Source organism: Echinops telfairi, unplaced genomic scaffold (genome assembly GCF_000313985.2).
Source record: "Echinops telfairi isolate 266 unplaced genomic scaffold, ASM31398v2 ScPeMD7_7469;HRSCAF=8507_1, whole genome shotgun sequence".
In the NCBI taxonomy this organism is placed as follows: Eukaryota; Metazoa; Chordata; class Mammalia; order Afrosoricida; family Tenrecidae; genus Echinops; species Echinops telfairi.
Genome location: NW_022111373.1, coordinates 74,903,482 through 74,915,780, shown reverse-complemented (window position 1 = coordinate 74,915,780; position 12,299 = coordinate 74,903,482). Strand labels below are relative to the sequence as shown.

Below are 12,299 nucleotides of genomic sequence, written 5' to 3'. Positions count from 1 at the left end.
GACCTAATGTCGGGGGTTTAAATGGAGAGAAAATGTTTTGAGAATGATGTACAAATGCGCTTTACACAATAGATGTGTGTATGGATTGTGATAACAGTTGTATGAGCCCCTAATAAAACGTTTAAAAAAGAAAATAATTGTCCTAGACATTCCATGGGATGCATTTCTTTACACGATAGTCCATGTCTCTCCCCAGCCAGATTTTCCGTGGGGCGAATGGATTCACGCCGCAGACCTAGGAACCTCATTGATAGATTACCCAGGCAATGCTTTTGTAGGGACCTGGTTTTCCTTCCTGTTGGCAAACAGATCCCAGCTTGCCTAATTACACCCTGCCTGTTCTGTTCCCTGCAGTTGGTTCTGAAAACCCACCATTGACCGTCATTCGCAAGTTTGTACACCTGTTGGACCAAAGCGACTTAGATTTCCAAGAGGAGCTGGAGGTGGCACAATTAAGGGGAGAAGTGGTGACCAAGATCAGAGCCAACCAGCAGCTGGAGAAAGACCTCAACCTAATGGACATCAAGATCGGCCTCCTGGTGAAGAACAGGATTACCCTGCAGGTCAGTGGGGGTGGTGGGACTCTTGGCTCCCGGAAGAGAGGAGGCCCACAAAGAAGTCCACAACACCTGGGTTCAGTCACTGCACTCATGTTTTGATGACCCCCCAACCATAAAATGATTTTCATTGCTATTTCATCACGGTCCTTTTGCTACTGTTATGAATCGGGCAACCCCTGTGAAAGGGCCATTCACCCCCCAAAGGGGTTGCAACCCCACAGGTTGAGAACCACTGGTTTAGGCCAAAAGAACAGTTTCTACTTAACTTTATAAAGGACTTGAGACATTATCCTACGTACCGAAAAACTCCACAAAAACCAAACTGACTGCCATCGAGTCAGTGCTGACGCATAGCAACCCCTGTGGGTTTCCAAGACTGTAACTGTTTACAAGAATAGAAAACTCAGTCCTTCTCTCTTGAGCTGCTGGTGGTTTCGAACTGCCAACCATGCGGTTCGTAGCCCAAGGTGTAACCACTGCACCTCCAGGGCTCTCTATCCTATGTACCAAGCTATGGAATTATCTTACCAATTTCATGGATACTGGCAGAAGACACAAGAGTCTTGGATCAGAGACAAACTATGTTATTGTCCTACAACTTGTTTTTTAATGGCTGTGCTTTATATCCGTGTAATATAATGTGGCTTGTTACAGATTTTTAAAAAATTTAAAGAAGCGTTTCAAAAAGAATTTGTTTAGCAGCCAAGGGAGGCAAGAGATGCGCTATAGTTAACTCAGACCTTGTTTTCTTTTTCATTGTGATGTGGGCGAAAGTTGGCTGAGCAGATCCGTTTTCCACTGGACAAGGTGTGCAGGGTTTGTTTCATGAGGCAGCTTGAGTTCAACCCCCTCCATGGAAGAGGGCTGGCTCCCCAGGAGCAGACTCAGACGGCAAGCCTGAACCTTGTCCTCATCCCCAGGGCAATGGGAAACGGAGGCGGGCATGTTTGCCTTCAACCAAATGGCCCGGAGCCCCTGGTGGCAGTGGGTGGACAGGCGCCTGCAGGGTGTGCCCAACAAAGCCTGCTGCAGGCCAGCCTCCCACAGAGGGCAGATTTTTGTCCCCAAACACCGCAATAAAGTGGATACTCCAATAGAGCAAGTCGCACACTTTTTTTTTTTCCTTGTGGGGTTTCCCAATATATATGAAAGCTATCTTTACACTTAGGAGAGTGCAATAGCATGATGAAACATTTGACGTTTTGTGAGAGGTACCAACGTGTGACGCAGAGACATGAAGTGAGCACACGCTGGTGGAAAATGAATGCCTGGAGACGTGGCTCCGTGCTGGGTCGCCACAAACCTTCCATTTGTTTGAAAAATAAATAAATAAAAGATGCGGCATCTGGGACACAGTAAAGTCAGGTGCTGCCAGATAAGAGCCTGTCTGATAGACGCGCACGCCCCCACAAAGGAATCACAGCTTGGCAAGCCGGTTGTTGGCAGTTGTTGTTCTGAGGGTGCCACAGAAAGGTTGTGGGGGGAAATATGGGCTTAGAAGATACTGGGATTTTTCCAAGAACTCTTTGATGCCCGCCCTCCCTGTAGACTCCTCCTATCCAGGTTGGACTAAGAGGCTGAAAGAAGTTTTAGAAGGGATTTTGCTGCCCTAAGGGCCAGTGGGGTTTGCATGTGTGCTTGCTTGCTCTTCCTGTGTGAGACAGGACACACGCTTGAATAGTGGCTTTCAAATAGAGGTCATGTCCCGCTAGTGACTCCTGAAATCAGCTTAAAGGGTTGAGTCGCAGTTGGCCATTGTTTAAGTTAAATAGAATAGAAACTCTCACTGTATCCCAGCAGTAAGGATACGTTTTATTTCATACTGTGTGTGTGTCTTTACCTATAGTAACTACCAAACCAAACCAAACCAAACGCTGCCATCAAGTCAATTACAACCCATAACCACCCTAAAGGACTGCCATGGGGGATTCCGTGACAGTAGCTACTGGAGTAGAAAGCCCCATTTTTCTCCCATGGAGTGGCTAGTGGTTTCCAACTCCTGACCTTGTGATTAGCAGCTCAACTGTAGCCTTTGTGCTGCTCAGGGCTCCTACATGAATTACAAGAGATACAATGTATTTCTTGCTGAGGTTAACTAAAATGCTACTGTAGTGAGACCCTGGTCTCCAAGAGCTACTCTTGGTCATAGCCCTTTGAGCTCCCCAAGGGGGCGCTATAACCTGTAGTTGTCAATGTTTCTGGTTCCATGTTCTACGTTTCCATAAATAGTTAATAAAGGAGTCAATAAAATGATTTATTTATGCAAAAACAAAATAGTTAAAGGAGCTCAACCAGGATGGGGGTTTATTAATCAGGGTACATCTTCATCATTTGCAGTGAAGATCCCTTTCCCTTCCATCTTTAATTAATTTCAACATTGCATTTTTTGGCAAGAGCTTTTTAAAATTGAGCTATAACTCACACGCCGTAGAATCCATCTTTCAAACGAGTCCTACTCATTCACAAGGTCGTGTAGCCACTGCCTCCGTCACAGGCCTTGAACTTGTTATTCTCCCAAAAGGAAATGCCGGTGGGAATGTTCGAGTAGCAGACAGTAAGGTTTTCATGAAAGTTACAGAGCAAATCAGTCTTCCTCCCAACAGTTTTCGCAGAGCTCATTCCATGTGACATTAGCTGGGATCCTCTCGTTGTCACAGCACCTGTCACTCCTGGCACAACCACCTGGTGAACTGTACACTTTAAGGGGTGAATTTTATGCGATTTGAATTACATTTCAGATGGAAAAAAGAAAGAAACCCATACTCCTTAGCAGTCTCGCCCCAGCCCCTTCTACCCTTCCAACAAGCCCCTGGAAACCGCACCTTCTGGCCTGGACGGGAGCAACCTGTTTTGGCTGCTTCATGGCCATGGAATCATGCGGTCGGTGTGTGGCCTCTCGTGGCTGGCTCCTTTCACTCCATATCATGTTTTCAAGATGCACCCCTCTTGCAACACGCATTCGTTTTTATGGCTGAATAATGTCCCATTGTACGGATAGACCATGTTTTGTTTATATGTTCCTGAGCTGATGCACATGTAGCCTGTAAGATATTGTTATATGTTCTGGACATGGGCCCTTATCAGATGTATGCTGTATAAAATCCATCTGAAGGCAGATTTCTTAAGGAGTGGCGGAGCTATGAGTGCAAATCACCTGAATGACAACAACTCAGGGTCACGGGGCTTGATACCTAATACCTTCGTTCACACATTCTATAGTTTCCGCTCTTGCATGCAAGCCTGGGATCCTTTTAGAGTTAATTTTTACCAACGGTGTGAAGTAAGCCGTCCAACTTCCTTCTTCCACTTGTTGTCCCAGCATCCTTTGTTGAAAAGACCACCACCCTATGTCTACATACACACACATCACTTAATGACTTTGGCATCTGCATAACATCTCGAGAGTAAATGAGTCCCGCTTTTGGAGAATACGTGTTACAACGTCAAATCTGTCTCCAAGGTGGAGGCCCGAAAGAGATTGGACATTCTCGGTCATTTTTCTTTCTCTCTGAGGGAAATGTGGAGAATGAGTCTGAACAGCCGTGTGTTCCTGGTTCCCTTCCGTGAGGGGCCGAGGTAACAGTACCAAAGGAGAAAGTTATCATTCCCGACCTTCTTTCTTACAGGACGTCATTTCACACAGCAAGAAGCTGGATAAGAAAAAAGGAGGAGAAATGCAAATATTGAATAGCACTGACAACCAGGGAATCAAAAGTTTGAGTAAGGAAAGGAGAAAAACACTAGAAACATACCAGCAACTGTTTTACCTTTTGCAGGTAAGAGCTGTTTATTTTTCTCCATGAGTTTGTGATAATCCTGTATTCCGTGTTTGTGATAAAGGCTGAATTTGTTTCCCTCCCTGCTTCACCTGTTACAGCTGATGTGTTTTGCGCCCTTAGTAAGGGCTCACGTGTCCAGTGCTAAGCTAAGTGCTTTACATGCATGATCTCATTTCCTCGTACGACAGCCGTGAGAGCACAGCCCTGTCGTTACTCCCATTTCACAGCGGCGGAGACCGAGGTGCCAGGAGAAATTGGCATAACAGGGACGTAGAGACTCGGGCAGTTTGCCTTGAGAGCCCTTGCGCTTCTCCACACTGCGTCGTTCTGTAGCGAGCAGGCTGCAGAAACACTCCAGAGCCAGTAATGACAGAAGCAGAGGCTGCCAACGTGGAAACCTTCAGGGCTGCCCACTGGCTCGTTCTTGGCCAGTGAGGGGAAACCAGACGAGACCCTGGGTTCTAAACCTGTGGCGATCCAGAATGCTCCCTGGAACAGGAAAGCTGACAGATCGGAGGCCGGGCGTGGGCAACTCGGAAGAGTTGTAGGTGGTCCCTTAGGAGCCTGATCCATGGCTCTGGAACATGGCCAGATCCGAGGAGGGCAGCCACATCAAAGCAGCCCCCACAGCCGCCATCTCTGAGCTGAGCCGAGTGACCTTTGACTCCGCTCATCGAGGGATTTGGGTGCTTGCTGTACAAGGTGCACAATGCCCGGTCACACACACTTTAAAAATCTGCGTCTATCTGGTCTTAATGTTGTCAGGCATGACCAACCAGTTAAAAACCATGAAAAAAATTAAACCACATGTGGGAAATATATATATATATAATAAAAATTTTAAAATATATAATAAAAATAATAAAAATATATCTATATTTTATTTATATATATATATATATATTTTTTTTTTTTTTAACCACAGCAGTCTGTTCTGCTCTTTTGGGGTTGGGTTTAGGAAACCAACCTGCAATCTGAAAGATCAGCAGTTTGGAACCACCATAATCTTTATTCTTTTCATGGAATTACTATGATTTAAGAGAGTAGTTCTTTTCTGTTGCCTCTAGACCATTGGTGAGAACTCCTAAGTAAGTGGTTCTGATTGGACTTTAGTACCCAGTTACTGATCGGACCTTGATTGGCGCTGTCCACCTCACTAGCATATACAATCAAGTCATAAAGGAAACCGAAAAACAGTGATGGATAGAAACAAGTCTTCCCTTCTACAGGAGAGAAGCAGCCTCGGTAGCATAGTGGGTTGCACATTGAGCTGCTTGCTAACTGCAAGGTCAGCAGTTTGAACTCACCAATCTCTGGGGAAGAAAGCTGAGGTTTTCTGCTCGGTAAAAATGTAGTCTGAGAAACCCGCAGAGGCAGTCCCACTTTTTCCTCTATAGGGTCGCTCTATGCCTGAATCAACTCTGTGGAAGTGAGTTTGGGTTCACACTTGGGTCAGCAGGGACAGTCCTCCTCCCTTAGAGTCCGCTGTCCTTCTGTTTGTGGTCATCTCTCTGAGGCCTGGAGATGCCTGGGTCTTTGCCGAGAACATCACGGGACATGAAGTAAACACTGCAAGGGTTACCTGGATCAAAAACAAGCGTGTAGCTGAGATGTGGGGAGCCGAGCTGTTAGTTTGGGGGGAATTAGGAACTCCCCTCCTAGCCTGCTAGTAGATGAGAGACTGTGTTCTTCTGACCAGGGTGGTGCCACAGCTGGCCACTGTGTGGCAGCACAGAAGGGGAAATGTTAGCTCTCAAAATTATCTGTGGGATTGCCTAACGGGCAACTTCCCTTCCAGAAGGCAAGGAGGCTGGCATTCACCACCCCGGTGGTCAACCACTCTGATAATACAGTCTGAGGCATCTCGTCCCTGTTGACATCTCTGAACTGCCAGGCAGCTGTAGCGCCTTTCGTTTTCTACTTTCGGGTTTTGACAGTATTTGTGTCGCAAGAAAGAACAAAATTTAGTCACTAGCCTATGAAGGGTATTGTTTCCCCTAATACATAACTGGCAGCTTAGTCATGTAAAAGCAAAGCAAGATAGCATGTACAGAAAAATTCCCCCATGTGTGACCATCCAAACTATCCCCAAATGGTCATCTCAGGGCATGACCATTCAGTATCCCGTTAAAGCTTTCTTTGAACTGTTAGGTATTTATGGTGACACGTTAGGCTATGGTCTGAAAGACCAGCAGTTCAAAACCACCAGCCGCTCCACAGGAAAAAGATGGGGGCTCTGCTCCCTTAAACGGTTACAGTCTCAGAGACCCCCTGGAAATGCCTCCCTTGTCCTACAGGGGCACTCTGTCAGCATCAACTCGATGGCAGTGAATTTGTTGTAAATTTCTTCTCTCTGCTTCTGAAACATGAGTCCAACTGCTTGAGGAAACTATAAACATGCCGATTCCTTTAACCCCTGGACTCAAAGTGATTTGGCAAGTACCCTGAGCCAGAGCAGCGGGGTCAGCCTTCAGGATCAGCCTCGAGTTCAAGTTCTTAGGTCACAGGAGGAGGAGGTGAGAGGCCTAGAGGCAGGAAGAGTGGGCTGCTTTGGCTTCAGGGTAAATTTTCCTCCTCATAATTCCCATGTGCTGCATGTGGGGAAAGAATTGTCACAAAGCTGCAAGGGAGAAGTACTCTTGGCGTCTTATTTGTGAAAATCAACCAATCACTTGTAAGTCTGGAACAGTAAGCTGAGCAGTGAAGTCAAGCATAAGGTGCGTTTTCTTAAAGACTTGAAAGCCCAACTGTGGGAGTCTTCTGGCTGAACACCAGTCTCTATGGATAGAAAAATTGTAAGGTTATTATATTTCTCTGCTGGAATATCTTCCCCTGTAACCTAATATCTTTTTCTTCTATCCTCCACTGGTTGGTGGAGCTAGTGGAGACAAAGCATATGAACCTCCAGGTAGTATATGGTATTACAGCTGTGGGATTCGTCATCACTGGTCCCTAGGGCTCAACATTTCTGCCACGCTTTTAAATTGCCTTTTTCTCCCTCTCTCTCACCTTGCCCCAATTTCTTCTGGCATTCCCCTTGTCAATTAGCGTGCTCTTCAAACTCCCTACTTCTCGTCACACCTGCTGACTCAGTCCCTCAAGAAAAATACGTCCATTCCTCTGTCTCCATCTTTGAATATAGCCTTTTTCTTCCTTGTCTGAGAAGGTGAGACCTGCTTCCATCTCCTCATCCACAGTTCTTCTAGACCAGTAGTTTTACTGGACCCCTGATCTAGTCTCAGGAGAAAGAGGAGGCTGTCTGTGCCTGTGAGAACGATTCATGGTCTTGGAAACCCCGAGGAGCAGTTAGATACAGGGCGACTGTGAGTCGAATCCAAGTCAATGACAGTAGTGAGTTTGGTCTGCTCTTACCAGCATCTTCTGACACCAAGTGCTGTCGGCTGCACTTCTCTTCTGTGTCTTTAAAATATGTGGCTTGAAAAGGTTGACAGTGAAAAGTTTATGTCGCCTAATTATATACTGCATTATATGTGCTGTCGTCGGACTCGCTGTCATCAAATCTATTCTGACCCACAGCAGCCCCGTCTAGGAGTTACAAGGCTGTCAATCATGGGAGCAGCAAGCCTCATCTTTCTTCCCCAGAGTGGCTGACAGGTTCGAACTGCGCACACTGTGGTTAGCAGCCCATCTCGTAACCCACTATGCTACCAGAGCTCCCAATATATGTCATATAGCAGGTACAGGATATTAAAGTCCTGTTGTAACTTTCTGTACCCTCCGCCAGCCGTTCCAATTCACAGTGACGCGGGAGCACAGAGTAGAACTGACCATGGGGTTTTTGAGGCTGTAATCTCTACAAACACTGACTTCCACGGCTGTCTTCCTGCATAGTAGCTAGCGGGTTTGAACCGCTTCCCTTTCGGTTAACACCCAAGTGCTTTAACCACTGTGCCACCAGGGTTCAATTAGCCTTCCTCGTATAATATAGTATTAATACTCCCTGATCCATTTAAAATCTTATTTTCTAGATTGCGTCTGTAGCTTTGTACTAAGTCATTGAAGAGTTGGGAATTGAGTAGTTTTTTCCGTTAGTAATATGTAAATGATCCTGTTGGTGAGGGGGTTTTGCTGGGATCCCTTCTGCCCTCCTGCCTTTCTGTTTCAGACCCATCCTTTGTACCTGGCCAAGCTGATCTTCCAGATGCCGCAGAACAGGTCGACCAAATTTATGGACACTGTCATTTTCACGCTGTATAACTATGCTTCTAACCAACGAGAAGAGTATCTGCTCCTCAAGCTTTTCAAAACGGCTCTGGAGGAAGAAATCAAGTAGGTATAAGTGCAGCCGAGTCAAATTGCCAGGGAATGGATTCTCTTTGTAACAGTGACCCCTGCTGATGGACGGAAGGAGAGCTAAGCCCGTTTTCACACACACTTTTTCACCCACCAGTGTTCCACAGCTTGGGGTTCAGTTAACTTTCTGTGTTGCATTTGTGCTACAACTGGAGGTCAAAAATACTTGGAAGTCAACAAAAATACGTGTCTTAAATTTCAGCTCCCCAGTTGTAACGGAGCTGTAGAGCGTGGTCCAGGAGCGTGGGAGTAAGAACAGGCATCTCTGCTGAGTAGTTGATCCTTTCTTGCTGGAAAAAGTGTGATTTGAACATTTTTTCATTCATTTTTGCTAAGTTGTTTTCTGATTCTGTTTCTATTAAGTGTCTGTGTGTATGTCCATAAGATAATGGTTGGTCCAAAAATCTGACAGATGTCCTTAGTCAGCTGGTTGGTTGATACCTTAAGCCATGCTAATTATATGGTCTCCTAAGCATCACTAGTCAGGCCCCTCTACCCTCAAAGTGTCTATAGAAGCCCGAGAAATGTGACGTGTGTCAACAGTAAAGCCGTGCCGTGAAATGCAGTGAGCACACACACGTGAACACGGTGCAGCAGGAAATCAAGGGGATGGGCTGAGGGACACAGATTCGATGGGAGAGGAGGTGCTTGGCCCGTGTCCTTGAAGAAAAGCTCTGAGCAACAAAAAAGAGCGTGATAATGAAGGGAACTGCGTGGACGAACGTACAAGGTATGTTTGAGAAGATGGCTGGTCTGGCCAGGAGCTGGCTGGATTCGTGATAGCAAGGGATGAAGATGGGAAGAGGTGGGGGTAAACCAGGAGCGACATTAAATACAGCCTCTGGACTTTAAATAGGCTCTCTGGACTTCCTGGGAGGCTGCAAAAAGATTTCTGAGGAAGGTATTGACGTGACCATGCTCTGCTTGGAAGACTGCGCTGCTGGCCACGAACAGGGTGTATTGGAGCTGCGTAGGTCTAAAGGCCCTTAAGGAGGGTGTGTAGACAACTGCAGCAAGCATGGCGTTATCTTCTTTCTTCATCACGTACGTTGTACGGCCACTCCGTTCAAGGTGCTCTGCTACATCCTGGGGCACACTGCCTCCTGGAAACACTTGCTAAGTTTAGGTCAGTTTACTGAAGAATCACTGCCGTCTGGTGAGGGAGACACTTTGCTCTCCTCCACTTAACAGATGAGAAAACAGACGTACGAAGGGAGACGTAATTTGCTCAAGGCTACCCTGAGGAAGGCTGAGAGCTGGAATTTAGCTCCCGTGTGACTTAGAGTGTCAGCCACTATCTAAAATGCTTTTCAAATCACTATCCTGTGCACCCAGGCAACCAGGAACTATAACATAATACCAAAATCTGTAACACATGATTCTGAGTCCATGTTTCCCAGGCAGTTGCCCTGCCATCTGCCGGCCATGCAAATTGGTCAGCCTTTGTAAAAACACGTGTAGACAGGGTCTGAGAATCTGCCAGCACGAAATCAAGCAACAGGACTTGAGTCACAGGAAAGCGTGAGAGCGGGCAGGCATCCAGATGGAGGGAGCCGTTGTCCACTGGCCCCAGAGGGCTCGCTCCATGTTGAGGCAGCAGGGATGGTGTGCGCGAAGAAGGCGGGGACCTGTAGACGGGAAAGCAAGTCATTCACGTTAGCAAATACACGTGGCACGTGCACAGGTGTCGGGGGAGCTTCCGTTGGTGTCAGGGGCCCGATGATGGAGAGCTTGTGCACATGTTGCTAAGGCCTTACTGCACCGGTATCTACATGAACAAACTCAGCATGAATCCCCTGGGTGACCACTGAGGGGCGGACGGTGGGTGGTAAAGTGGCAGGGCCACGGCAATCCTTTAGGACGGCGGGTTTTGGAACAGTTGAGAAGTGAACTGAGAGGTGAAAGGGCCGAGAGCAGAGACGGGTGCTGGTTAGGAGGCTGCTGCTCTCCAGGTGGGCTAATCCGATGGTCTGAATTGTCAGTAGATGACCAATGGGGGGCGGGGTAAGAGGAAGAGGGAATAGAGAGTTGGGCTGGTGAGGAAGGAGCTGGAAGACTGAACTGGGTCCCCAGAAAGTGCCTCTGAGTTCTGGCTCTGTCACCAAAGCACTTATAGCCCGCGAGGCACTATTTCACTTTAAGCCGGTTGCTTATCCAGGCATCCCACTGTTGGTGAGGAGAACCGCCTCTCATTATACGGAGCAGCGCTTGGCTCTAGAGGACTCAGACCCATAGAAACAGCCCGGGACTCGGTGGCGGAATAGCAATGTTGGGGATGGGGGAGGAAAACACTGTTCTGGAAAGAAAAACCCAAGAACACATTGTAACCTGCTGAAAATAGAAGCCAACGTACAAGCAAGGACAAGAGCCACAAAGCAGTGACCAGACATGCCTCCACCCTTCATCCTTCTGTCCCCTCTTCTGACACCCACCGTCTCTCCCAAAACACTCTCCTTCTCTGCTGGGTTCAATAAGGACTTGCCAAGGTCGCTCCACACTCATGACTATTGGGCTTCATTCAGGTGGGACGTTAACAGGTCCCCACAAGTCAGGATCAGAAACGTCATGGATACAGGCTTTTGCGTTCAGAAGGGTAAGGGAAAGGTGGGGTGGAAAGGGGGAACCGATCACAAGGATCTACATATAACCTCCTCCCAGGGGGACGGACAACAGAAAAGTGAGTGAAGGGAGACAGCGGTCTGTGTAAGACATGAAAAAATAATTATAAATGATCCGGGTTCATAAGGGAGGGAGAGAGGAGGGAATGAGGATCTGCTATCAAGGGCTCAAGTAGAAAGAAAATGTTTTGAAAATGGTGATGGCAACATATGTACAAATGTGCAAGTCCCCAGTAAAATGATTTTTAAAAGGAAGAAGAACTCTGAGCCACATGGTGTAGCCAGTGTGCATTGCAGGGGATGTGAATGGGCTTTAACGCACTGTGGGGCCTTCATTCATTTAGGGACTAGAAGGGATAGAATCCATGTGCGTTGGCTTCCAGCGTTGTTGGCTGGGGCCCATTTCCAGCCCATTCCTGCCTTCTAGGCTGAAATTCAGGCAAGTGAGGACTTACTGGTAGATCCTTGTGTTTTTGAGATTAAAAAAACATACCTTATACGTGACTTTATTTCTTTTCAATCATGCCAACCCCATTTTGAAATTCGGGGAGAAAAGCAGAGCCCCACAAAGCCTGTGGGGAGAGAATATACTTTCTTTAAAGCTCTTACCAGTGGAGACAAGCCACTTTGTTTGGGCTTGGTGTTTTTCAGATCCAAGGTGGACCAGGTGCAGGAAATAGTCACTGGAAACCCGACGGTCATCAAGATGGTCGTCAGCTTCAACAGAGGTGCCCGTGGGCAGAACACCCTGCGCCAACTGCTGGCCCCCGTGGTGAAGGAGATCATCAATGACAAATCCCTGATCATCAACACGAGCCCAGTAGAGGTGTACAAGGCTTGGGTGAACCAGCTAGAAACACAGACTGGAGAGGCCAGGTAACTCAGCAAAGAAAATCTTAGCTTTGGGTCGTGTTTTATAATCATTTCACATGTATGTTTTTCATATACGAGGTGTATCCCTCAAAAAATGGAATTTTCCCCCAAATCTACGTATTTAAATTTTTTTTGCAAAACAACCTTATTACCTT

At 46.9% G+C, this 12,299-nt stretch overlaps 1 protein-coding gene across 1 annotated transcript in view; it reads left to right on the top strand.

Moving 5' to 3' along the window:
* The window catches only part of IQGAP2 (IQ motif containing GTPase activating protein 2), a 291,748-nt gene that overhangs the window by 231,373 nt on the left and 48,076 nt on the right, over window positions 1–12,299 (top strand). The window contains 4 exon segments of the mRNA XM_004703528.2: window positions 355–563; window positions 4,187–4,336; window positions 8,466–8,629; window positions 11,923–12,147. Of these exon segments, the coding sequence (XP_004703585.1) occupies window positions 355–563; window positions 4,187–4,336; window positions 8,466–8,629; window positions 11,923–12,147 (748 nt within the window).